Source organism: Mustela putorius, unplaced genomic scaffold, assembly GCF_011764305.1.
Source record: "Mustela putorius furo isolate JIRA1106 unplaced genomic scaffold, ASM1176430v1.1 tig00003834_pilon_pilon_pilon, whole genome shotgun sequence".
In the NCBI taxonomy this organism is placed as follows: domain Eukaryota; kingdom Metazoa; phylum Chordata; class Mammalia; order Carnivora; family Mustelidae; genus Mustela; species Mustela putorius.
Window position 1 is genome coordinate 118,325,974 of NW_025421987.1, and position 24,628 is coordinate 118,350,601.

At 35.1% G+C, this 24,628-nt stretch overlaps 1 protein-coding gene across 3 annotated transcripts in view; it reads left to right on the forward strand.

Annotated features, from left to right (window-relative positions):
• UBE2E2 (ubiquitin conjugating enzyme E2 E2) overlaps nt 1-24,628 on the forward strand; it is a 376,389-nt gene that overhangs the window by 308,414 nt on the left and 43,347 nt on the right. For all 3 annotated transcript variants that reach the window (XM_045088962.1, XM_045088963.1, XM_045088964.1), the window contains one exon: nt 23,102-23,249. In XM_045088962.1, the coding sequence (XP_044944897.1) occupies nt 23,102-23,249 (148 nt within the window). The remainder of the gene's footprint in view (nt 1-23,101; nt 23,250-24,628) is intronic.

Here is a 24,628-nt window from a genome sequence, read left to right on the forward strand (position 1 = left end):
AATGTTGAAGCATCCTTACATCCCTGGAATAGATCCCACTTAACCATGGTGAATGATCCTTTTAAAGTATTGTTAAATTTGGTTTGCTCATATTTTGTTGAGGACTTTTGTGTCTGTGTTCATCAGGAATCTTCGTCTATAATTTTAAATTTTTTGTACTGTCTTTATTTAGTATTAGTATCAAAATAATACTGGCTTCATGGGATGAATTGGGAAACAGTCCTTCATCTTCTATTTTTTGGAATAGTTTGTGAGATATAAGTATTAACTTTTTTTAAGTGTTTGATAAAATTTACCTGTGAATCCATATGGTCCTGGACTTTTGTTTTTATGATTACCAGTTCAATTTTGTCATTAGTTATCAGTCTGTTCAGATTTTCTATTTGTTTCTGATTTAGTCTTAGAAGATGCATATTTCTAGGAATTTATGCATTTCTTCTAGTTCATCCACTTTGTTGGTGTGTGATTTTTTTTTTTTTTTTGTAGAAGTCTTATAATCCTGTGTATTTCTGTGGTGTTGGTTATAACTTCTCTTCTATTTCTCACTTTGAGTTCTCTCTTTTTTTCCTTGATTAATCTGGGTAAAGATTTATTCATTTCTCTTTTCAAAGAACTTGCTCTTAGTTTCATTAATCTTTTCTATTTTTTTAAATTCTGTTTCTTTTATCTCTGATTTGATCTTTATTATTTCCTTCTACTAACTTTGAGCTTTGTTTTCTTTTACAAATTCCTTTGCATGTAAGGTTAGATTTTTTTAATTGAGATTTTTCTTTTTTGAGGTAGGCCTATATCAATCTAAACTTCCCTCTTCAGACATTTATTTTTAAAGATTTATTTATCTATTTATTTGAGAGGGGGCAAAGGGAGAGGGAGAAGAAGACCCCCTGTTGTGCAGGGAGCCTGACACAGGGCTTGATCCCAGGACCCTGAGATCATGACCTGAGCCAAAGCCAGAAACTTAACCTACTGAGCCACATAGGCACCTCCAGACTATTTTATTTTTAAATAGTTTTAAATAGGTGTTATATAAATATATACACACACACAGAGTAAAAAATTCAAACAACACAAAAGATATACAGTAAAATTAAGTCTTCCTTCTTATTGCCTGGCATTTTAATTCCCCTCCAAAACCATTCTTTTTTCTACAGTTGCTCTTTTCGTTTATCATCTTCAAGATTGTCTTGTATTTGTATGTGTAGATCAGCTTCATTGTAATTATATAGCATTTTATTGGATGAATATAACATAATCATTGAACCAGTCTTCTGACAATGGATGTATAGATGATTTCCAATCTTTTGCCATTGTAAGTAGTGCTTCACTGAGAATATTTGTAGATACTGTCTTAGTGAATTTGTGTGATGGGTAATTTCCTAAAACTGGATTGCTAGGGGAAAAGGCTATATGCCTCTCCAGTTTTAATAGGTTTTTCCCAGCTCTGTTTTCAAAGAAGTTGTATCAAACTGTACTCCAAGCTTACATGTATGTACCTGCCTTTTTCCTATTTCCTCACAAGTGCTATGTGGCATACTGAATATTTGACTTTTAACAATCTAATAGGAAAGAGTGTTTAACTATATGCATTTGTCTTATTATGAGTAAGAATAACACTTTTTCATGTGTCTGAAGGTTAGCCTTTTTCTTATTAAAAAGAAACCTTATAGTTACCTATGCTCTACTTTCCAACCATGGAAATTTGATGACACTAAACTCTGGAATTTAGCACCTATACCTATATAAAGAGGATGTTTAACTGTCTCCAACATTGCCCTCATTTTTGCACTGTCAGTGATTGGCCACTGCCCATTTAAAATCTTTAGTGACTTCCCACTGCACCTAGAGTAAAATCCAAACTTCTTATGACCTACAAATCCCTCATGGTCTCTCCACCAGGCTCACCACACTGCACCTCTCTTTGGTCTCCTTTTTATCTTAAGTACCTTAGGATTTTTCCAATCCCTTTGCCTGGGATGTGTTTGATACAATTCTTCACGTGGCCAACACCTCATTCTTTAGAGCTCATCTTTAATATTATCTAATGAGAGGTGTATTTTCTGACCACCTTATATAGATAGTTCCACACTGGTTGTTTTCTATCACATCAGATCATTTCTTTGATGAAACTTTTCAAAGTCTGACATTTTTACTTTTTGTTGGTTAGTTTATTTTCTACCTACCACACTAGACTCTAAGCTCTATGAGAACAAAGATCTTGTAGTACCTAACAAATAGTAGATTTGATGAAGCAAGTGAATACACATTTATTTTCTCATATCTTTAACACTTCTGAAATCTTGTTTCTTCTTTGTTGGTGTGTCATATTGAAAAGTTCAAAATGAGCAAGAGAGAGACTGTGTGTGTGTGTACGTGTGTACATGTATGTGCACACATGCTCTCATTCACTCCCACAGAATTAGATATACCTAGAGGGTAGGGTCATTTTTTTTTTAGGTTTATTTATTTATTTTTTTAGAGAGAGAGAACGAGCAGGGGGGGGTAGAGAAGGAGGGAAAGAGAATCTCAAGCAGACTGCCTCAGGGAGCCTGATGTGGGGCTCATCTCACAATCCTGAGATCATGACTTCAGCCAAAACCAAGTTAGATGCTCAACTAATTGTGCCACCTATGTCCCCCTAGGGTTGTCCTTTTTTACGAAGATGTTTATCATAAGGACATATAGTAGACCCAGTAAAAAGTAATACATTTTTGTTAAAACAGTGAATATTTGTAGATACAGAATATTTGTAATACAGTTTATCTTAAAATGCTTAAAATTAAGTGCTGCGTATATTGGCATGAAATTTAATGGCAAGAAATTAATCTTTGTTAAAGAAAAAACTTGATGGGCACCTGGGTGGCTCAGTGGATTAATGCCTCTGCCTTCAGTTCAGGTCCTGATCTCAGTCAGGTCATAATCTCAGGGTCCTGGGATCAAGCCCCGCATTGGGTTCTTTGCTCAGTAGGGAGCCTGCTTCCTCCTCTCTCTTCCTGCCTCTCTGCCTACTTGGATCTCTGTCTGTCAAATAAATAAATAAAATCTTTGAAAAAAAGAAAAAACTTGAGTTTTTATTTTCATCTTGTTTGAAATAGTATATTCTTGATTTTATAAAGTATTGAGGCTATGTTTTATGCAGACCATCTGTCAACAAAAATTACAAGCAAATAATTTGCATCTTTAAATGCAGGTTCAAATAAGGCTAAGTATACAGGCCAATTTTTGCAAAACAGGAAAATACTATAATTTAAGAACTAAGTACTTTTCCCTATAGATATCCACCTTCAGTAATGTAGTATGAACATACTCACTTTTCTGTGCCATTTTTAGAGCATCAGAATTTGAAGTCATATCATGAAAGCCAGTTCAATGCATGATCTTGTTTTCCCAAGGCATACTTAGGCAAAGAAAGTATGTAAACTCTGTCTTTGCTGCCACTATGTCACACTGCACAACTATCACTTCTTAAACTGTATTTAAACACAAGATTCCTGAGGAAGAGTTTGTGGGTAATAGAATGAATAAATTATAGTGTATTCATACAGTGGAATATATATTTGTGAAATTAAAAATAGAACAATGAACAATACATATGAATCTTATAAACATATTAAAAGAAGATACAAAAGAGCATATACTCTATGATTCCACTTATATACTATATGATTCCATTTATGTAAGTTACAAAACAGAACTATTATGTAGAAGTCAAAGTCAGAATTATGGTTACATTTGGGAGGATAGTTGGGATTGGGAAGAAACAAGTAAGATTTCTGAGGTTCTGGCAATATTCTATATCTTGTTCTCAGTGTTTGTTACCTGAGCTTGTTGACTTTTTTTTTTTTTTAATTTTATTTATTTGTTTGACAGAGAGAAGGAGAAATCACAAGTAGACAGAGAGGCAGGCAGAGAGATGGGGAAGTAGGCTCCCTGCTGAGCAGAGAGCCCAGTGTGGGGCTTGATCCCAGCACCCGGAGATCATGACCAGAGCGGAAGACAGAGGCATAACCACTGAGCAACCTAGGCGCCCCTGAGCTTGTTGACTTTTTAAAAACTCATCAGGCTGTATATTGATGATCTGTGTACTTTTCTTTATATACATTTTTCCAGTAGTTTCTATTCAAAAAGCATTGTATTGCTACATTTAGGCCAGGTCTCCTCTGTCGTATGAAGATTGTAAGCATTGAGCCTAAATATACCTTGTTCTTTTTTTCTTGATACCTTTGTATTATTTCTTTTAACATATAGTTTGACCTCTTTAAATCTTTTTATTCTTAGTTTCTAACTTGTGTGTAAACAATCCAGCTTCATATTACCTGCAGCTTGGATAAACATGTCTTTTATATCTCCATTTAAGTCATTGATAAAGTGTTGACAAACACAGGACTGATCACACATTATCCCACTGAAGAACTTTTTTGTGCCTATTTAATTTATTTGGTTGTATGGCAAAATCTGCTAAAATTTGCTTCTTCTTCTTTTTTTTTTTTTATTTATTTGACAGAGAGAGATCACAAGTAGGCAGAGAGGAAGGCAGAGAGAGAGAGAGGAGGAAGCAGGCTCCCTGCTGAGCAGAGAGCCTGATGCGGGACTCGATCCCAGGACCCTGAGATCATGACCTGAGCCGAAGGCAGCGGCTTAACCCACTGAGCCACCCAGGCGCCCTGCTAAAATTTGCTTCTTGAGCTTATTGCACATCTACTAAACTGAGTTATCACCCAGCCTGGGATTCTCTCTTGCCCCCAAGGAGACAATCAAAGTGAGGTTTCCCATAGTGCAGTTTGCTTTTGGGCCCTACTTTTGTTACAATCTCATTGGTCATAAATAATACTTCCCCACATACATCAAAGTCAAATTTATGACTGTTAGTCTGCTGTGTCTATTTTAGCACTGGGCCAGCGCCATTGACAGTGATAAAGGAAGAAGACTTCCAAGAGTTTTGATTGTGTATATGCCTGAGCAGAATAGGAAGAAGTTGTTAATGGGGGTAAACAAAGAATGATGCAATCACCTTAGAGATATAACTGGTTGGCACAGCGCCAGCATTCAAAGAGAATCTGCATATGACCCTCAGTTTATGCCTTGACTTCATAAGACTTTTTAATGACTTTTAATAGAGTTCATCATAAACCATGCTGGAGTTCAAATATGTCTTCCCTTAATCTGGAATTTAATAGTCATACTGAAAAGGAAATGGAGTGACCTATGGCATAGTTTGGTTTTGGTATATCCATGCTTATTCACATTGATTACCACATCATTTTCTAAGTACTAGCAAATCTTCTGTTTAATAATCCTTTCTAGAGGTTTGTTAAAAATTCTATCATTCTCCTTGTTAACAAAAGAAATAAAATTTAATATAATTGAATAGAGTTGAAGACTTTCTCTTCACACTGCCATCTGTTAGAGTTCACTTCTGTCTACTCCAAGGAGTGATTTTTTTTCTTAATTTGCTACATTATTGCTTGGATAAGCCATATTTTCTTTAGTTGTTTTTTGTTTTGTTTTAGTGGTGGTGGTTTTTTGGTTTATATGTCTAAATCCATGAATTGATTTTAACGGTAGGATTTCAAGACAATTAAAAGATAAAGATGGGGGTTAGTATCCACTCTGGAATAAAAGAGACACCCCCCCCCCAAAAAAAAGGGTGGGACCCAGCCCTGGCCTTTATGGAGCTTGGACAGACATACCAGTAACTCTACTAAGGATAACAATACAGTGGAAACATTGGAGAAGGAGCACTTGAAGGATGGTAGCAGTACCTCCCCCCCCCCCCAAAAAAATCTGTATTTCTAACAAAAAGAATAGTGTACACAGAGGACTGCAAGTGTGTGACCTTTTCAGGGCTGTGTGGTACATCCAACAGGGATAGACAGATGTTGCCACCTTAAGGGATTTATCCTACAGGCAATAGACAGTTGATGTGTTTGCATGCTAGACAGATTACCCTTGAAGTGATCCGGTGCATGGTGGAAGGAAGGAGAGCAAAGAGAAAGTGTTATGAAGGAGGCTATTGTAATAATTTCGTCTAGTGATGATGAGTGCCTAGAGTTGTAATAAGGAGAATGAAGAGATAGAGAAATTGAGGAGGTAGTGTCTACTCATACATTTCTCTCATGTCCATGCTCCACATTTCTTGCAGGATGCATTAATATCACTGTATATTTTTTCTGAAGATCTAAGCTTTTGTGCACAATCATTGCTATCAGCTGAGAATATATAAAGTCAGTAACTGCAGGTCAGTATGTCATGACATAGAAAGAATTTTTGATGTAGACATATTTGAAGTTACCTATCTTCTTCTTGGTGAACAATTTCAGGGAAGGAGAAAAAAAGGTAGTCATCAAACTCTCCTTATCCCAGTCCTTCATAATTCAGTCTATACCTACTTCTGATACTTCCTGGGATTTTTCCCAACCAGGTACTATCTGTTCTGATCTGAACCCTAGAGCCTTGTGTCCTCACATGTGACATTTCTTCGTAGTTATCTGTATGATTCTCTTCTTTCTCTGCTAGATGGTCAGGCATCTGAGGGTCAGGACCTAACTTGTACATTTTAGCTTCTTCTCCCATCCATTAGCCCCATTCTCTTCAGTTCCACACAGTCCTTTGAAGGTAGTAGTTAACAGATATCTACTGAAAAGTGAAAGTTTATCCTTTTTGTTCTTTGTTCTAAACCAAAACTTTTTTTATAATTGGCAGCGAACATTCCTAAGAACTAAACAATATTTATACTTTTGTATCTTCCCTAGAACCTAACATAGATCTGTTTAGACCATAGGCATTAATAAATATCTTCTTGGTTTATTTTTTTAGAATTGATTATTTTGAAATTCTTGACAAAGAAGAAAGGGTTAAAATGCATGACATATTCATTAATACATCTTCTCAGAAAAAAATTCTGACCTACTTGGTTATATTTACTTGTATAAATGCTGACAAGTGAGTTGAGTTATATTTGAGCAAGTATTGGGGGCCTATAGGAGGACTGGTAACTATTTAAAAGAGTTGATTGTAACCAATACCGAAAATTGCTGTCTGATCATGTCAAGCATATTTCTGGGATTAAACATCCTAAAATTTCCAAATTAAATTAAAATTTAAATACAAATCAAATAGAAAAGCAGTAAATTTATTCAGAGAAAACTTTTCTTTTCTTCTTCCACACTTACTCCTACTGCCTATTTGGGGATTGAAGAGGAAACACAAGCATTTGATCGCTGAAAGATTTTTACAGAAAATTACTCTTTACTCATTCACTCATTAAATATATATCCAAGCCCTATTAGATGTGTGGCAGTGCTGGATATCACAGAGATTGCAAAGAATCTCCCACATGCCTTGCCCTCAGATTCCCCTCTGTCTAGGTAAGAAAAAAGAAATATACACACAAAAGGGTAAGATTAAATGTAAAGAAGTTTAGAAAAAAGGATTGAGTACTATGACTGGAAGTGGCTGGGGAATGCTTCATAAAAGAACTATCCATTAAAGATGAATAGCATTTCCATAGGTAAAAGAAAATGTCAAGTTATCAAGATGAAGGATGGCAGAACTTTGAAGTGTGGAAAAAACAAGTTTGATCTACCAACCATGTCCTAAGCTTCATAATCTGTTACATATATGGAACTTGAATTTAGAGAAATATCACATTTATAGCAATACACTAAATGTGATATATATTATAATTTATTTATAAATATCATATATAATATAGTCTTACATTTTAAAATATAATATATGCCAATATTTACATATGTAATATATATTATATGTCTATAAGAATATAAATCAGGGTAACAGCATTATGTTTGCTCTTAAAAATATTCAAAAACATCTCAGTATATAAAACTTAATTTAGGAGATTACTTCAGTGAAATTGCATTATCACTATGGACCATATCTTTAAGACAGATTGTTGAAAAGGAGCCCCATTGTTACCTTTATCAGTTACTATTACAGAGGAAGAAAAGCTCAATAACTCTATAACAAACAGTATCTTATACCAATAGTATCTACAAATAACTGTATCTTGTTCTTCCACTAAGCTAGGTATAAAGTAAGCAAATGTGTATTTTGACAATCAGCAGTGTTCAAGAAAATACTATTCCTGCACTGTAATATCAAACTGAAGATTCAACTCAAAAATTTTTGAGTGTGGAAAAGTACTAATAATTAGTATTTGGATAAAATATTTGGTTTGTTCTTGTATCTTCTATTCTTAACATCTTTCATGAATTGATTCTTACGGTCAGTGAAAAAAAAACAAACAAGAGGTTGTTGCCTTTGGCCTTTAATCTGTGTATCACTAAATAATTCTGACCCAAAAAAGAGAAAAGTCATGAAAAACTGACTGATTCAGGCCTTTGAAGAAAAGTAAGTTATCCTAATATTGTTAGGACAGAAGTACATGAATATTCTTATGGTGTGGGGGGAAAGAGTTTGTTAGTCACTTTTACTCAGAAATCTCAAATTTTTAAATTCTTTCTACTATTTATTTGAAGTAGATACAATGTAGGATTATGTGTTGTACTTCTAGGATGTCTGTCAGTTCTATTTTCTAATCTGAAGGGTCTATGAAATATTCTTAATCCCAACTCTGCAGTTAGTGTTTGAGATTTATAATCTCTACTGTCTAAAATATTAGTTACAAGACTTTGAAAACTGCCTTACAGCAAAATTTGAATAACAACAGATTTCTTTTCTTTTTTTTTTTTTTTTAGATTTCATTTATTTATTTGAGAGAGAGAGTGAGAACACAAGCAGGGGGAGCAGAAGAGGGAGAGGGAAAAGCAGGCTCCCCACTGAACAGGAGCCTGCCATGAGACATGGGGCTCCATTCCAGGACCCTAGGATCATGACCTGAGCCAAAGGCAGACGCTTAACCAACTAAGCTACCCAGACACTCCCAAAATAACACATTTCTTTATAAACTTTATATATCAGGCAATTATTCACTCCTACCCACCCCCCGTACCCTCCACCCCCACCCCTTCTCCATCCCCCCCACCCCACAGTAAAAGTCACTTAATCATAACTGTTGAAACATCAGAAGTTCTCAGGTGGTTGTCACTTTTAATTGTGTTATATATGACCTCTTTTTCAAATGTAAATATTCTGTATTTTCCCAGTTCATTGTTTACTGAACACATATATGTGTTCATCCCACTCTCCCCTCTAGGGGATTTAAATCAATATCAGATAAAATCTTGTTCTTAAGAACCTTTTATAAATTTGTTCCCTTTATAAGTAAACATTCATTGCTAGCTTGTCTACAGAAATTCATTTCTAAATCTTTATTTAGCTATATGTACAGTTATCAGTTTTGTAAAATGAAATTGGCACTATTTTAAAAAGCCACATATGGTGTAGCTGTTTGCTTTAAAAAGGTATTATTTGTTGTTACACCATAGCAGCCAATTTTCTATAGCATGAAGTTGAATGTTGCAAGTTATAGGGAAAAGAAAAAAGCAGCTTACAATTTTTATTTAAGATACTAGTTCAGATGGTTTTTTAGGGATGGAAGATTCAAGCAGCAGATTCGAGGAAACCAGTGTATTATTCCATTAGGAAACCAGTGTATTTTTTTCCATGCAATTCTGAATCATTCCTATTTGACACTTCTTTTTCCTTGTTTCTATCAGATGTGTTTTTACAAAACCTTAGAGGAAATTAACCTTTTGAGTCTTTTTAGGGCAGTAGTCTTACATAGAATTCTGGAGGGGAGAAAGCAAATTCAAAACTTCAGAAGTTCTGAAATGTGAATGAAGTAAGATAACCCAGAAAGTGGAAATAGAGACTAGAGAAATAATGTTAGAAATCACAGAATGGTAGCAAAGATTAGATGGTAGACAAGTGAAGATTGGGAAAGGGAAGGAAGGAAAAAACTTGCCCAGGATAATAGATAAATAGACAAGAAAATTTAAAAAGAAAACAAACCCTACGTAATTATCTTTAGAAAAAAAAATTTAAGGAATTCCTCTTAGGGGCACCTGGGTGGCTCAGTTGGTTAAGATTCTGCCTTCCACTCAGGTGATGATCCTTCCATTCTGGATTGAGTCCTGCATTGGGCTCCCTGCTCAGCGGGAAGTCTGCATCTCCTTCTGCCTTTGCCCCTCTCCCTGTTTAATCGCTTTCTTTTAAATAAATAAATAAAATCTTTTAAAAAAAGAAAAAGAAAAGGAAATCCCTCTAAATATCAGATACTCCTTCAGCAAAACTAGCAAGTAATTCTTGAGTAGTTTCCTGGAGGGCAAACAGAAATATATTGGTGGTAGTTCTTAATATGAGGTAAAAGTCTATATACCCCTTTTTTGCAATGAGAGAAATATATTCATCCTCATAAGGATACTTCAATCCAAAGAATCAAGATAAGAGTGACTACCTTGGACTGTCTATTATATATTTACCATTTACCTTTTCCTTTCTTTGCTCTTCTCAGCAAGGTGGGTTCCATGGGTAATAAAGGGCCATGGTCAGAAATGGTTCTTCATCCATTTTTGGTTCTTTGACTGTACATCTGGTCCCTCCTTTCCTGCATACCTGCTGCAGATTGTGGTTTGAGTTGCCCATCTTTTCTCCATTTCCCTTTTTTTGTTTCTTTTGTTCTGTTTTTTAAAGATTTTATTTATTTATTTGACTGACAGAGATCACAGGTAGGCAGAGAGAGGGGGGGGAAGCAGGCTTCCTGCTGAGCAGAGAGCCCAACATGGGGCTCGATCCCAGAACCCTGAGATCATGACCTGAGTTGAAGGCACAGGCTTAACCCACTGAGCCACCCAGGTGCCCCTTGTTTTGTTTTGTTTCACCTGTATACATTTATCTCTTGGTTTGGTCACTATCCATATCATGTACCCCCCCCCAAAAAAAGATAAAAAACCTCCCATGGTGTTAACATACCTTTCTATGTACTTAGGAATAAGTAGTGTCATCAGCCATAAAGGATTCATTTCATGCATGAGACGTTAGTTTAAGAAGGAATGCTGTGTTGGGGCACCTGGGTGGCTCAGTTGGTTGAGTGTCCAGCTCCTGATTTCAGCTCCAGTGTGATCTCAGGGTTGTAAAATGCAGCCTCTGTGAAACTTCATGCTCAGTGGGGAGTCTGCTTGAAGATTCTCTCTCTCCCTCTCCCTATGTGCCTCCACCCCCTGCTTGCACACAGGCAACACGCTCTCCCTCTCCCTCTCTTTCTAAAATAAATGAAATCTTTAAAAAAAAAAAGGAATGCTATGTAACAACTGTCTTACAGATTTTTAAATACCCCATTTGTCATTGCACTCCCATGATCAAAAACTACAGAGTAACAGACAGCTTCTTATTTTATCATTCAACACCCACTCCTTCATTCTCTCAGTCAGACTTCGACCTTGTTTTACTTTTGAAATAAGCTACCTGGCTAGCTGTCTATTAATAGTGTACAGTATCATGAGTATCAGGTTGGTTCATTGCATCTGTTCTCCACAGATGTCTAAAGATTACTCACTAGGATATTCTAAATGCGGAGATTTAAATTATTCAAAGATAGATAAATCTTAGTGCCAACTTTCAAGTCATGTTAAAATATTATTTGTTTACCTTTTTTTAACTGACTTGGTTTTTCTTATCTTCAGTAATCTCAGAGATGACAGGTCATTTGGCATAAGTACAATGATAATAATAGGGAATATCATTAAACATTTCTTCTCTTTGCCTAACACTTTACATGAATTCTCATTTTACCAGAACTTGGTCTGAAAAAGCAACTAAATCCCTACAACATTAGCTTTTCTGTGTGAATTCAAACTGTTAGATCTAAAAATCACATAAATTTCTTTATTCTCTTCCTATTTTCTCTGCTGTGGGGGGTGGGGTATGACGCACACGCAGCTGCATGTGTGTTTGTTTATTTTGTTTCCTTCCTTCTTACAGCTTCTTTATTTAGTATTGAAATTGCCTCAACTACACACATTCGAATTTTTCTGAACTTGTGTCTCAGTTTCTTTATCCATAAATGAGGATAATAATAGTACCTCTCTCATAGGGTGATTGTGAAGACTAAGTTATGTAATAAATGGAGATCACTTAGAATAGTGCCCAGCACATAAACATTGAATAATTGTTAGCCATTTTTAATTTTTATTATTAATTTTTGTGTTACAATGTTCCATGATATACCTGCGATTTTTTTTTTTAATTTCATGGTATAAACAGAGAAACCAGTACCTTTTCCTCTCTAGCATGCATATGTGCAAAGTTTGGAAACTTTGAATACTGCCACTTTCAAAGGAGACTTTCAAAGAATGTCTCTTTTTTGTGTAATATAACACTCACTGAGAGAGTGGGCATTCAGCCAACTCTGTAATTGCTGTTAATTTACTGTATCATTAACAGAATTAGTCATTGTTTCATTTTCAACTGTGTTAAAATATAGTTTACTTCAACACTGTTGTGGGCTATATGAAAAATCAAATTGTCATTTCCAGCAAGTTATGATGAATACTTTGTATTGTGTTGTATGTATATTGAATTATTCATCTCTTAAATAAATAACTGTCACTTCATATGTCTACAAACATAAAATATACTACTTCTTTCCCAAAGGATAAAGGAAGCCTGTATATTATTTCCATTTTACATTTAGGAAATCTGTAAATATGTTACATTTTATATAATTGCCTTGGGTAGTGTGAGACTTATAAAAAATGTGAACAAAATAAAAGGAGGGTATTCTTCTTATGTTTATGTTTATGTCACTGTCTCTAATTTAATAGCAAGTGTCATATGGTTGGCCATTTATTATCCATTAATCCATTAAGTATCTCAGCTGTTGTACTTCGTAATTAATTGTCGTTATGTATGAGACACTTTTGCAGTTATAAAGCAGAAATGAATCATCTTGTCTTAGAAATGTAGGTTCATTGGACATCTGTTAAATTATGTTTTCTCTGTGCAGTACTAATTAATAAGTGAGTGTTGTTGGATCAACATAGCCCCATATAATCGTTTTAAGTTCAGTGTTCAAGAACAGCTGTTCTAGTATTTTATGAGGGATGGGGGTTGAGGAGTGAGGCCTCTGGTGGAAGTATTAAACTCAAGAGAGCTTTGGGTTTTGGTTTTGATGGACCCCCAGGTATTGAATGAGAACCTGTTGTGTATATGCTCAATGAATTAAAATAATGGGAATGCTTCCATGATATTTTGTGTACATGTTTAAGTTTAGATACCGGATCATCCTTTGTCCCTCAGTTGCTGGGGATTCAGCAGTTTTTTAATCCATATATAATTATGTTACTGGAAAAATTGTCCAAGCCATGATCACTTAGAGTATTGCCCAGCACATAAACATTGAATAATTGTTAGCCATTTTTAATTTTTATTATTAATTTTTGTGTTACAATGTTCCATGATATACCTGCGATTTTTTTTTTTTTAATTTCATGGTATAAACAGAGAAACCAGTACCTTTTCCTCTCTAGCATGCAAAACTGATAAAACCAGTTTTCTTTAAAAAAAAAAAAAGCCTTAATTGTTTTAAACTACCATATTACTTTTTCAAATGGCCTTTAAAAGGCAGTTAAAAGCCAAGCCTTCAAATGATAAAGTTGTACTCTTAGAGTGTGCCACTTTTAGAGCTTTGTTAAGTTTCTTTTCTTTTCTTTCTTTTTTAATTGATTGAGGAAGGAAACCTCTATATGCATGCCAAACAAACATTGATTGGGCTGGTTTCAAGCTGTTGTGTCTTTAACAGATAGTATTTTGTTCAAAATAAAGTAATTGAGACAAAATCTATAAGAGATTTTTATATAGATTTAAATATAAATCAGCTCTTCCTAAGGATAACTCTATATTACCTTACATTTTGGCATATATGATACAATCTGGTCTCAAACTAGTGTTGTCCATGAAGCCCATGAAGAAGGAAATGTAGAGCAATACAGTCTAAGGTACATGAGACTTCTACAGAAAAATAAATAATACACACTGAGAATGAACTCTTACTCAGATTGCAGTGCACTCCATGATATGATCCTACCATAAAAGAGAATGAGCTGGAGTACCATTTCTGGAAACTTGAGTCAGTAGAACAAGTCAAAAGAAATGAGATAATCTTTTGAAGAGAAAAAGATGGAGGGGCACATGGGGGGCTCAGTCAATTAAGTGTCTGGCTCGATTTCAGCTCAGGTCATGATCTCATGGTTGTGAGATCCAACCCAAGATCCAGCCTGGCATCGGGCTCCTCACTGGGCATGGACCTGTTAAAGATTCATTCTTTCCCTTTCTCCTTCTCCCCCCAAAAAGATTAAAAAATGGAATAGGAAATATAATGAGAGAATAAGTCACTAATAGAAAAGAACACACAAATTTGGAAAAAGAATCAAATTGAACCTCATTGATATAAATATGTTCCTGAAACTTTCTATATAAATTTAATTTTTATAAGTTAGATAAGAAGGAATCTAATTATTGGTCCATAATAAAGTCATACCAAGTATCTTCCCTTGCAGGGCTTGGGTATAGTCAGGTGATGCGCAGTGAGAAAGGGGCCTGAGGATTGAGTGCGATGTTCCTGTCTTCAAAAGATTTACTACTCAAGATGGGAGTAGTTCTATGTTTTTCTACATCTGTACTTAAAAGGAACTGAGAAAGACTTTTTAAATTTAAATTTCTATACTCGAAAGTTCTTTTGTCATTCACCATTTAAATAATATTTGAACTCTTTTTTTAAAAGTGGCTCTATCCTCTAGTTAAACATACTGTACTATACAGTGATGTGTAACGGAGTGGGCATCATCATTACACACGATAGTTTCTAAGTAATGTTTAATTTTAATTCCTTTACTGCCATTTATGAGGGAAGAAATATATTTCCAGATTTTTTGTTTGTGTTTTGTTTTCTATTTGGGAAGGGGTTTAGTTTTATTTTGCTAATGTGTATTTCTTAGAGTTTCTTTAAGATTTGTGATTCTCTTCACTTATGATGGGTTATTCCAGTTTTTATTTTCTTAGGATGTGGTAGTTGATGGTGCAGTGCTCTTAAGTCCATTTTAAGAAAAGAGCACTTGAAATCTCAAAAAGGTTAGTATTACTGACATTTTTAAAATGTGTACTAACAAATTGTTCAGATAAACTAGTTTCATAGTAAGCCTTCAGCCAAGATCCATTTGAATGATGTTAACCCTGCTATTTTTGGACCTTTGTTACATGATTCACTGATTTATGGCACAGGAGCTCCAAATATTTCCTCTCTGGGTCTCCATGGAAAAGTATTTTTAAGAGGAATATATTTCTCACTGATCTTATACTTCCTCAGTAAAATCACTGTGTCATTTATCTCCTGATGAAAAGTTTTTTGAAAAATGGAATCTATGTGCAAAATAGAGGTTATTTCTGAAATATTATTTTAAATGATCATTTTTAATGTCATTATCAGCTTTTCAGCTGATGTTAAAAAATGATGTTAAACATCTCATGTTTATTTTAAAACATTTTCCTAAATTATCTAGCATCAGTTTGGCAGAAATATTTTATTAATATATTTTCTTCTCTGTCTATACTCATGCCCTACATGATTTCTCTCCCTTTACAAAACCACTTTTTGTCTGTATGTGGAGTGTTGTCCTTACCCTAGAGCAAAGAAGTGGTACAGAGAAAATACACTTAAAACTCAGGTGATAGGGGAATTATTACATGAACACGGGTTTTGAAATAGCCTTGTAAAACTAGGAGATGTGAAGAGGGGAAGAGAGACTAGCACTGCTTGAATTTCTGCTGAGTGCCAGGTGTGGTACTAGAACTTCTTGTGTACTTCAGTCTTCACAGCCACTGTGGGTATAGCTAGTATTTTTCTCCATGTTAAAATGAGGAAACTGAATCTCGAACAGGCTAATTTGATTCATCTAAAGTCAGAATTCCAGCTCAAGTCCAATGAGCTCCCAAAACCACGTATTCTTTTCATAATAACTCTTGGATCTTGGAACTAGAATGGTCCTGAGAATAATTTAAATCTCATTTTGTCAGGAAATAGGGGCTCAGAGTAGTAAAGTGACTTTTCTCCTAGATCATTCACCACTTAGTAGCATTGTTTTATGCTATAGTCAACATAAAGAATTCTGTTAACTCTTTCTAAAATTATTTTTAAGGGCAGCTGATTGTGTGAAGTATAGAAATAGCACAGCTACATTTTAAGTTACATTTGTAAGCTAAAGTAATAATGCAGCTGGAAAATATACATACAGGTATTGTCTCCTATTACTGCTGTAACAAATTAACAACAAACTTAGAGGCTTAAAACAATATGAATTTCTTGTCCTACGGTTCTGGATGTCAGCAAACTAAAATCAAGGTGTCAGCAAGGCTGCATTCCTTTTTGAGGTCTTGAGGGGAAATTCATTTCCTTGCCATTTCAAGCTTCTTGAGGCCTACTTTGTTGCTTAGATCATGGCCCCATCACTCTGCCTTCTTGCTTTCTCACCTCGCTTTGACTCTTTGACATCCCCTGCCTATCTTTCTGCTTCCCTCTTACAAAGCTCTTGTGATTATATCCAGCCCACTTATATAATCCCAAAGTAATCACCCCATCTCAAGAGCCTTAATTTATTCACACCTGCAAAGTCCCTTTTACCATGCAAGGGTAACATTATTCACAGGTTCCAGGGATTAGGATATGGACATCTTTGGGGTAATAGGGCATTATCCTGTCTACCCCACACATACACACCCAAATGCCTCTGTTGTGTGTTTATGTATTATACAACAATCAAAACACTTCTCATTCCAAGTCATCTAGGAATTAGATACTCTGGATAAACAAGTTTTCTGTATCACTATATCCAAATCATTTAAAAATTTTCCTTAATATATGGAAAATGTTCTAAAACGTGCTGTCTTCCCTGCCTTTGAAAACAGTATTCTCAATATAATTTTACCTCTCCTTGAGGAATGATAGCTATCATTATAAACATCAGTATTGAGCTGTGCTTCAAATACAGCAATAAATGCAAATGCAGGTGTGGGTTGTGTGATACACAGAACTCAGTAAATATTAAGCCCTGCATGGAACTGGAATTTTCTTTTCGGTCATTTTTTATCATTTGCTTTTTTGTCAGAAGGGTGACATGAAGGATGTACTGCCGTCCAGTCCCCTAAAAAAGATAACATGATGGTTTTTCTATAAAATTGAGTCAGATGTGAATAATCTTCTTCAGAATGAGAGTGGAAGAAAGGTGCTTTCTCAGTCTTTAAAAAATCTTCTAATGTGTACAAATCCCTTGATATTTGTCAATATTCAAAACATCATTTTCTGTTTCTGTATCACTAAAGTCTAAAAGAACTACAGACAATTCCTTATCAGTTTGCATATATTCTTTTTCATTTCCCCTTTTTGTTGCTAGCATCTGGAAAAGAATGCTAACTGTTTCAAGAGTTATTAGCAAGTTTTTGCCTTGATTGTGGAACACTTATGCTGATCTGAACAGGCCACATGTTTTTTTAAATGTTCTTTATTATTAGGCAGTAGTAACAAATATGTCTTACTTTCCAGATTATTCTCCCCAATTTTCAGTCTACAATAAGTTGTGGCTGGAAAATGTTTTTACCTAAAGAACAATAAAATGTTACAACCCCTAAGAAAGATACTTGTCTCTGAGCAGTAGCCTGTGATTTGGCAGCATTTGTTCAACAAACAATGGGCTTTTTCTATGTGCCAGCACTGCATTAGATATCAGTTGAAAGAAAATACTTTCATTGGTAACTGACGGTTTGATGAGGAGGTCCTGTGGCAAATGTGATACTAGAAATAGGAGTATAATAAGGGAACCCTGAAGAGGTCATAGCTTACATTACAATAGGTAGATGTGTGACACTTAAAACTCTGATCATCAACTTTTTCTGGTTCAAATGGTGGTATTTGTGGAAAATAAACTCAAAATGTATTAAAGACCCAACTGTGAGACCTGAAACCATAAAACTCTTAGAAGATTCTGAATGTAAGCAGTAATTTCATTGACATTGGCCTTAGCAGCATTTTTCTAGAAAGGTCTCCTAAGAAAAAGGAAACAAAACCAAAAACAAACTGTTGGGACTACACCAAAATGAAAGCTTTTGCACAACAAAGGAAATCATCAACAACAACAACAAAAAAGACAACTCACTAAATGGGAGAAGATATTTGCAAATGATATATCCCATAAAGGGTTAATATCCAAACTATATCAACCACTTATACAGCTCAACACTAAAAAAATCAGACAATGTGATTAAAATATGGACAGAGGACCTGAATAAACAGTTTTCCCACAGAAGACATACAGAAGGCCAACAGACACATGGAAAGATGTTCAGCATCACTACTCATCAGCCAATGTGGAAAACAGTATGGAGGTTCCTCAAAAAATTAAAAATAGAAATACCATATGATTTAATAACTACTTTTGGGTATTTACCCAAAGAAAAAGAAAACACTAATTTGAAAAGATGTGCAACCCAAGAGCCCATCAATAGATGAATGGATAAAGAAGATGTGTTCTGTATATATACAATAGAATATTAACCATAAAAAAAGGATGAGATCTTGCCATTTACCGCAATATGGATGGACCTAGAGGGTACTGTGTTTAGTGAAGTAAGTCAGACAGAGAAAGACAAATACCATATGATTTCACTTGTGTGTGGAATCTAAAAAAACAATCCAAATGAATAAACAAAAACCAGAATCAGTCCTATAAATGCAGAGAACAAATTGATGGTTAACAGAGGGAAAGCGGTTGGGGAGTAGGTAAAATGGGTAGAAGGGAGTGGGAGATACAAACTTTCACTTACAGAATGAATAAGTCACAAGAATTAAAGGTACAGCATAGAGAATATAGTCAATGATGTTGTAATAGTGTTATAGTGTGGACAGTTGTAATAGTATTATATGGTGGGTACACTTGTGGTGAGCAGAGCTTAGCATAGAGATGTTAAATGACTGTGTTGTACCTGAAAGAAATGTAACACTGTGTGTCAACCATACACAAATAAAATATTTTTAAGTACTGTTTCTGGGAGCCAAGAACATTAAAGTATAGGAACAATCAAACTACCTGTTTGATTCTTGTGGTTTATTTATGAACACCTTTTGGGACAAGAGTTAACAAACATCACCAAAGTAGATCCTTTAATTAGTATTATAAAAAATTAAAGTGTAAAGCATTCTCTGTCCAAAAAACCCACAAGATTCTTTGCAAATTCATGCTTTATTTTTTATCCAACTGTACTTCACTTTAAATGAAATATCGCCACTTAAAATAGAGAGTGGACAGTAAAAAACAACCTAATTAGAAAATGGGCAAAAGACATGAACATCCTCTTTTAAGAAAGAGGGTATCCAGATACCAAATAAGCACATGAAAAGAAGTTCAACATCATTAGCAGTTAGGAAAATACAAGTTAAATCCACAATGTGGGAGCGCCTGGATGGCTCAGTGGGTTAAAGCCTCTGCCTTTGACTCGGGTCATGATCCCGGGGTCCTGGGATCGAGCCCCGAGTCGTGCTCTCTGCTCAGAGGGGAGCCTGCTTTCTTCTCTCTCTCTCTCTCTCTCTCTCTCTCTGCCTGCCTCTCTGCCTAATTGTGATCTCTGTTAAATAAATAAATAAAACCACGATATGTTACCAACCACTACACCCAATCAGAATGGCGAAAATAAAGCATAGTACACTAAATGCTGCAAGGATGCAAAGAAACTGGGTCATCACTCTGCTGGTGGGAATGTAAAATAGTTCAACTGCTCTGGAAAAAATTATGGTAGTTTCTTTTTTTTTTTTTTTTAGATTTTATTTATTTATTTGACAGAGAGAGATCACAAGTAGGCAGAGAGAGAGAGAGGGATGCATGCCCCTTGCTGAGCAGAGAGCCCGACGCAGGACTTGATCCCAGGACCCCGGGATCATGACCTGAGCCAAAGGCAGAGGCTTAACCCACTGAGCCACCCAGGCGCCCCATGGCAGTTTCTTATAAAACTAAATAGGAGCTTATGATACAACCCAACAATTGCATTTTGGGGCATTTATCTCAGAGAAATGAAAACTTGTGTTCACACAAATACACATACATGTTCATGGCAGCTTTATTTGTGATAGCTAAAAACTGGAAACAATCCATTTATCCTTCAAAGAACATCCATACCGTGGAATACTACCCAGCAATAAGAAGGAGCAAACTCTTGATAATGCAACAACTTAGATGGATCTGAAGGGAAATGTGCAAGTAGAAAGAGCAAACTTCAAAAAATAATGTTCTATATGATTCCATTTATGTAACATTCTTGAAATGACAAAATCATAGAGATGAGGCAGAGAGTAGTGGTTGTCAAGAATCGGGAGGGGAAAGTGGGAAGGTGGCTGCACCAGGTAAATGGTAGTACAAAGGATGTTTGTGAAGGAACTGTTATGTATCTTGGCTGTGATTGTGGTCATACAGATCTACATCTGATAAAATTGCATAGAAACACATATACGTGAGTGCGTATAAAACTGGTTATAAGTGGAAAAGATCAGCTGACTATTTGAGGGTGAGTTTCCTGTGATACTGTATTACAGTTCTGCAGGAGGTTACTACTGGGGGAAAGTGGATGAGGAACATATATGATCCATCAGTATTATTCTTACAACACAGTATGAATCTATAATAATCTCAAAAGTTGAGGGGTGCCTGGGTGGCTCAGTGGGTTAAGCTGTTGCCTTTGGCTCAGGTTATGATCTCAGGTCCCTGGGATCAAGTCCCTGAGCCCTTATCGGGCTCTGCTCAGCAGGGAGCCTCTTCCCTCTCTCTCTCTCTCTGCCTGCCTCTCTGTCTACTTGTGATCTCTCTCTGTCAAATAAATAAATAAAATCTTAAAAAAAAAAAGTTGGAAGAAAAAAAAGAACAGAGGCATTGAGGCTAAGTAGGAGAACATGAGGTTTTGGGTCAACAAAGCTATGTTCAGATTCTGACTCCTCCACTTACCAACTGTGCAACCGTATGCCAGTTCCTTAACCCCTCTGTGCCTTCACTTATTTTTTTCCTGCCATTTTATTGAGATATAATTGGCATAGAGCATTGTATTTATTTTAAGTGCACAACATCATGATATGATATATGTATGTATTGCAAAATGATTACCACAATAAGTTTAGCTAGCATCTGTCTCCTTACAGAGTTACGGTTTCTTTATTTTAAAAGTAGGTACAGTAATACTACTTACCTCTGAGTTATTTTGAGTATTAACTAGCTCTGAGTAGCCAATCAGTATCTGATAGGTTTTTAAAACATTGTTGTATATAGAAGCCACTCACCATTTACATTGGATCACAAAAAATATTTTGTCTTTTCATCTAGTACTTAAAGGAATAGGCACTTTGATTTCTCTGCAGAATTTTAATATTACTACATATTCTCTATTTCGTTAAATCCTGCTCATGTATTTATTTCTACTTTTATGGGACTCTGTTATTCTTTTTCTCTTCCTTAAACACTCATTACATGTCTTTCCTCCTTTCTAATTTATGTATATGAAACTATAGATTTCTTTTTGACAACTGTTTTACCAAATAGCAAAGTTTGATGTTGGTAATCCAACATTTCATTGTCATTCAGTTATAAATGTAGCTGTTTTTTTTCCCTCTGATACAAGAATTATTTGAAAAATGTGTTTTCAGTTTCCCAAACACTTGATAGAGAATCTTTGTGGCCTTAATAATTCTTTGAAATATATTAAGCTTCCTCTGTGGCAGAGCATGTGATCAGTTTTTTATAACCATTTCTTATGTGCTTGGAAAATAATATATGTTCTTTGTTGAGTGTGGAATTTCATCTTTGTTCAATCCCTTGATTTTGTTTATTTGGTTGTTCCTATTTTCAGTATCCTTACTATGTTTTGGTCTGCATGACTTCAGTTGCTGCAGCAAAATGTCCCTCTGATTGTAGATGTGTCATTTTCTCCTTCCTTTCTGAGTCTTGATTTTACAAATGAAGTAACTCTGATGTTTGAGTGGATGCTGGATGCCCTGGTGATGTGACAGCAGAGATCTGCCTTTGTTGTTGTTGTTGTTCATAGCCATTTTAAACTTAGGGTACCAGAAGACTGGTCTTTAACACATCAAGATTTTTTTATATTTCAACTTAATTTTTGAGAATACTAATGTACATGATATTAATAAATGGCATTAAGATCTTATTATTGCTTACATAAGACTTTTATAAGACTGAGTTTTAAAACTGATTTAGACTTAAATTTTGAATTGAAGTTCTTTAAAAATGTTATAAACATGTTTCAGAATTACACCTAAACAAAGTGCAGTGGTGATCTAGCTGTCATAGGGCAGAGGTACGCTATGCTAATATTATATTCAAGATACAGAATTTAAGGAGGAAAAGGTTCATAAATTGTAACTAATAAGTTTTTTTATAAACTATATTATTTACATACATGCCTAATTCATGTTTTTAAACCATAATGAATAATATTTATGTTCTTTTATAGTATTTCTATGCTGTTTTGAACTCTAAAATATACAAAATCCTTAAAAACAACTAGATTCCCAAGTTGCCTTAGAAATTTTTATTTCCAAAATTGTTTCTTTGCAATGTTTTTGGAAATCACAGTTAGTTTTTCTCTTATGAACATTCCCACAATTGCACTAAGAGCAAATTCAGTCCCCAGAAAATTGGTTAAGTGATAGGACTCTTTTTTTTTTTAATTTTTTAAAGATTTTATTTATTTATTTGACAGAGAGAGATCACAAGTAGGCCGAGAGGCAGGCAGAGAGAGAGAGAGAAGGGGAAGCAGACTCCCTGCTGAGCAGAGAGCCCGATGTGGGACTTGATCCCAGGACCCTGAGATCATGACCTGAGCTGAAGGCAGCGGCTTAACCCACTGAGCCACCCAGGCGCCCAAGTGATAGGACTCTTTATCAAAAGCAAAAGGACATGATTTTGCTTTTGGGCTTAGTTCTTTATGTCCAGAATAACAAATTCTAAAATAATGATTTTGTTTCGTGATTCTTCTCATGTGCCTAAGGAGAATTTAAGTATGTGGTTCAACCAGCTACCCTTGGATTATTTAGTCCAATAAAAAGTATGTCTGTTTATAACAACTTTACCTTTTCTTCTAGGTTACCTTCCGAACAAGAATCTATCACTGTAATATTAACAGCCAGGGCGTCATCTGTCTGGACATCCTAAAGGACAACTGGAGTCCAGCCCTAACCATTTCTAAAGTTCTCCTCTCCATCTGCTCACTTCTTACAGATTGCAACCCTGGTAAGAGACTTTAAGTCTAATACTGAATTCAAGTCTATTCAAGACATAAATGTCAGACCTTAGTGAATTATTTACTACCACCACCACTACTACGACCACTATAACTACTACCACTATTATTATTGATTTTTAATTTCCATAGTATGTAACTGCTTTCTTTTTAAATTGTGTCTTCTCATTAGTCTTTTTAAGACCTATTATTTACCAAGAAGGAAGAAGCATAGTGTGATAAAAATTAATGAAAAATCATTTTGGATTGGGAAGTGCATTTAAAGAATGCGTTACATTCTACTGCCAAATAATAATAAAAATTCTAATTGAATGGCTTAATCTTTAATTAGATGCCTACTAGAAGATGTTAATTTGAGAAATGTGGGCCATTAAAATCTGATAACAACCAAGCAGCTCCATGCAGACATGACCTTGTTGGCATTTTAATAACCATGCGTCCTTTCAAGCTAATAGAACAAAAAAGCTGAATGGTCCTCAACTAGGAAATACAACTTCCCAGGAAAACTAAAAGAGCCTGTGGCCAAGCCTTTGTGGCTTGCTGGTGTGCTTAATGCTGGAAGTTCTTTATTTCTGTGTTGTCCTAGATGTGTGATTATGTGTCTTTGACCAGTTTATTTTAACCAGAATACAAACCAGCTGCCAGTTTTTTACATATTTGGGTTTATTTTAAAAACTACAGAAGTTCAAAGGTAGCTACAGAGTTTTCATTGATGTTTTCAATTAGAAATTCTGCAAGTATTTAATTAGTAGTGTTAATATTTCGTAAGTTTCTATCTTCCACGTTCAGGAATAAACTCTATTCCCTAAATATGTGAAGTTTTAGAAAAGAGAAATGACAAAGGGGAACCAGGGGTCTCTCTTAAGCTCCTGGCTGGTTTATAAAACTTGAATTATAATTATAAATTATCTGTTCAAATTTTGTGTGTTTGTTATTTTCAGTAGTAGAAACTTTTTAAAATAAAGATATATAAAAATACTTCAACCAAAAGGAAAATAAAATGTAACTGTACAAGATCATTATAAAATGTTTTTTAAATTATTTCATACTTTTATCCCAGATAGTAAAGTTCAGTAATGTCACACTAATGTAAAACTGAATGACAAATACTGTGTTCTATCTCATTATTCGTATTTCAATCCCATTTGTCTGTATGTCTGTGTATAATTTCATTTTAGAGGTAACGTCATCAAAAGACATTTCTTTGTGTGATATGAGGACTAACCCACATGGTCCTCCTGGAAATGGTAGAACATGGAACTGCATTTGCCTCCCCACTTCCAAAAGAGTACTTCTGGGGTTTGCTGAAATTTAGAGGGGTATTTTAGGAGAAAAATTTATTTTGAGAAATAAGTCACTTATTCAAGAG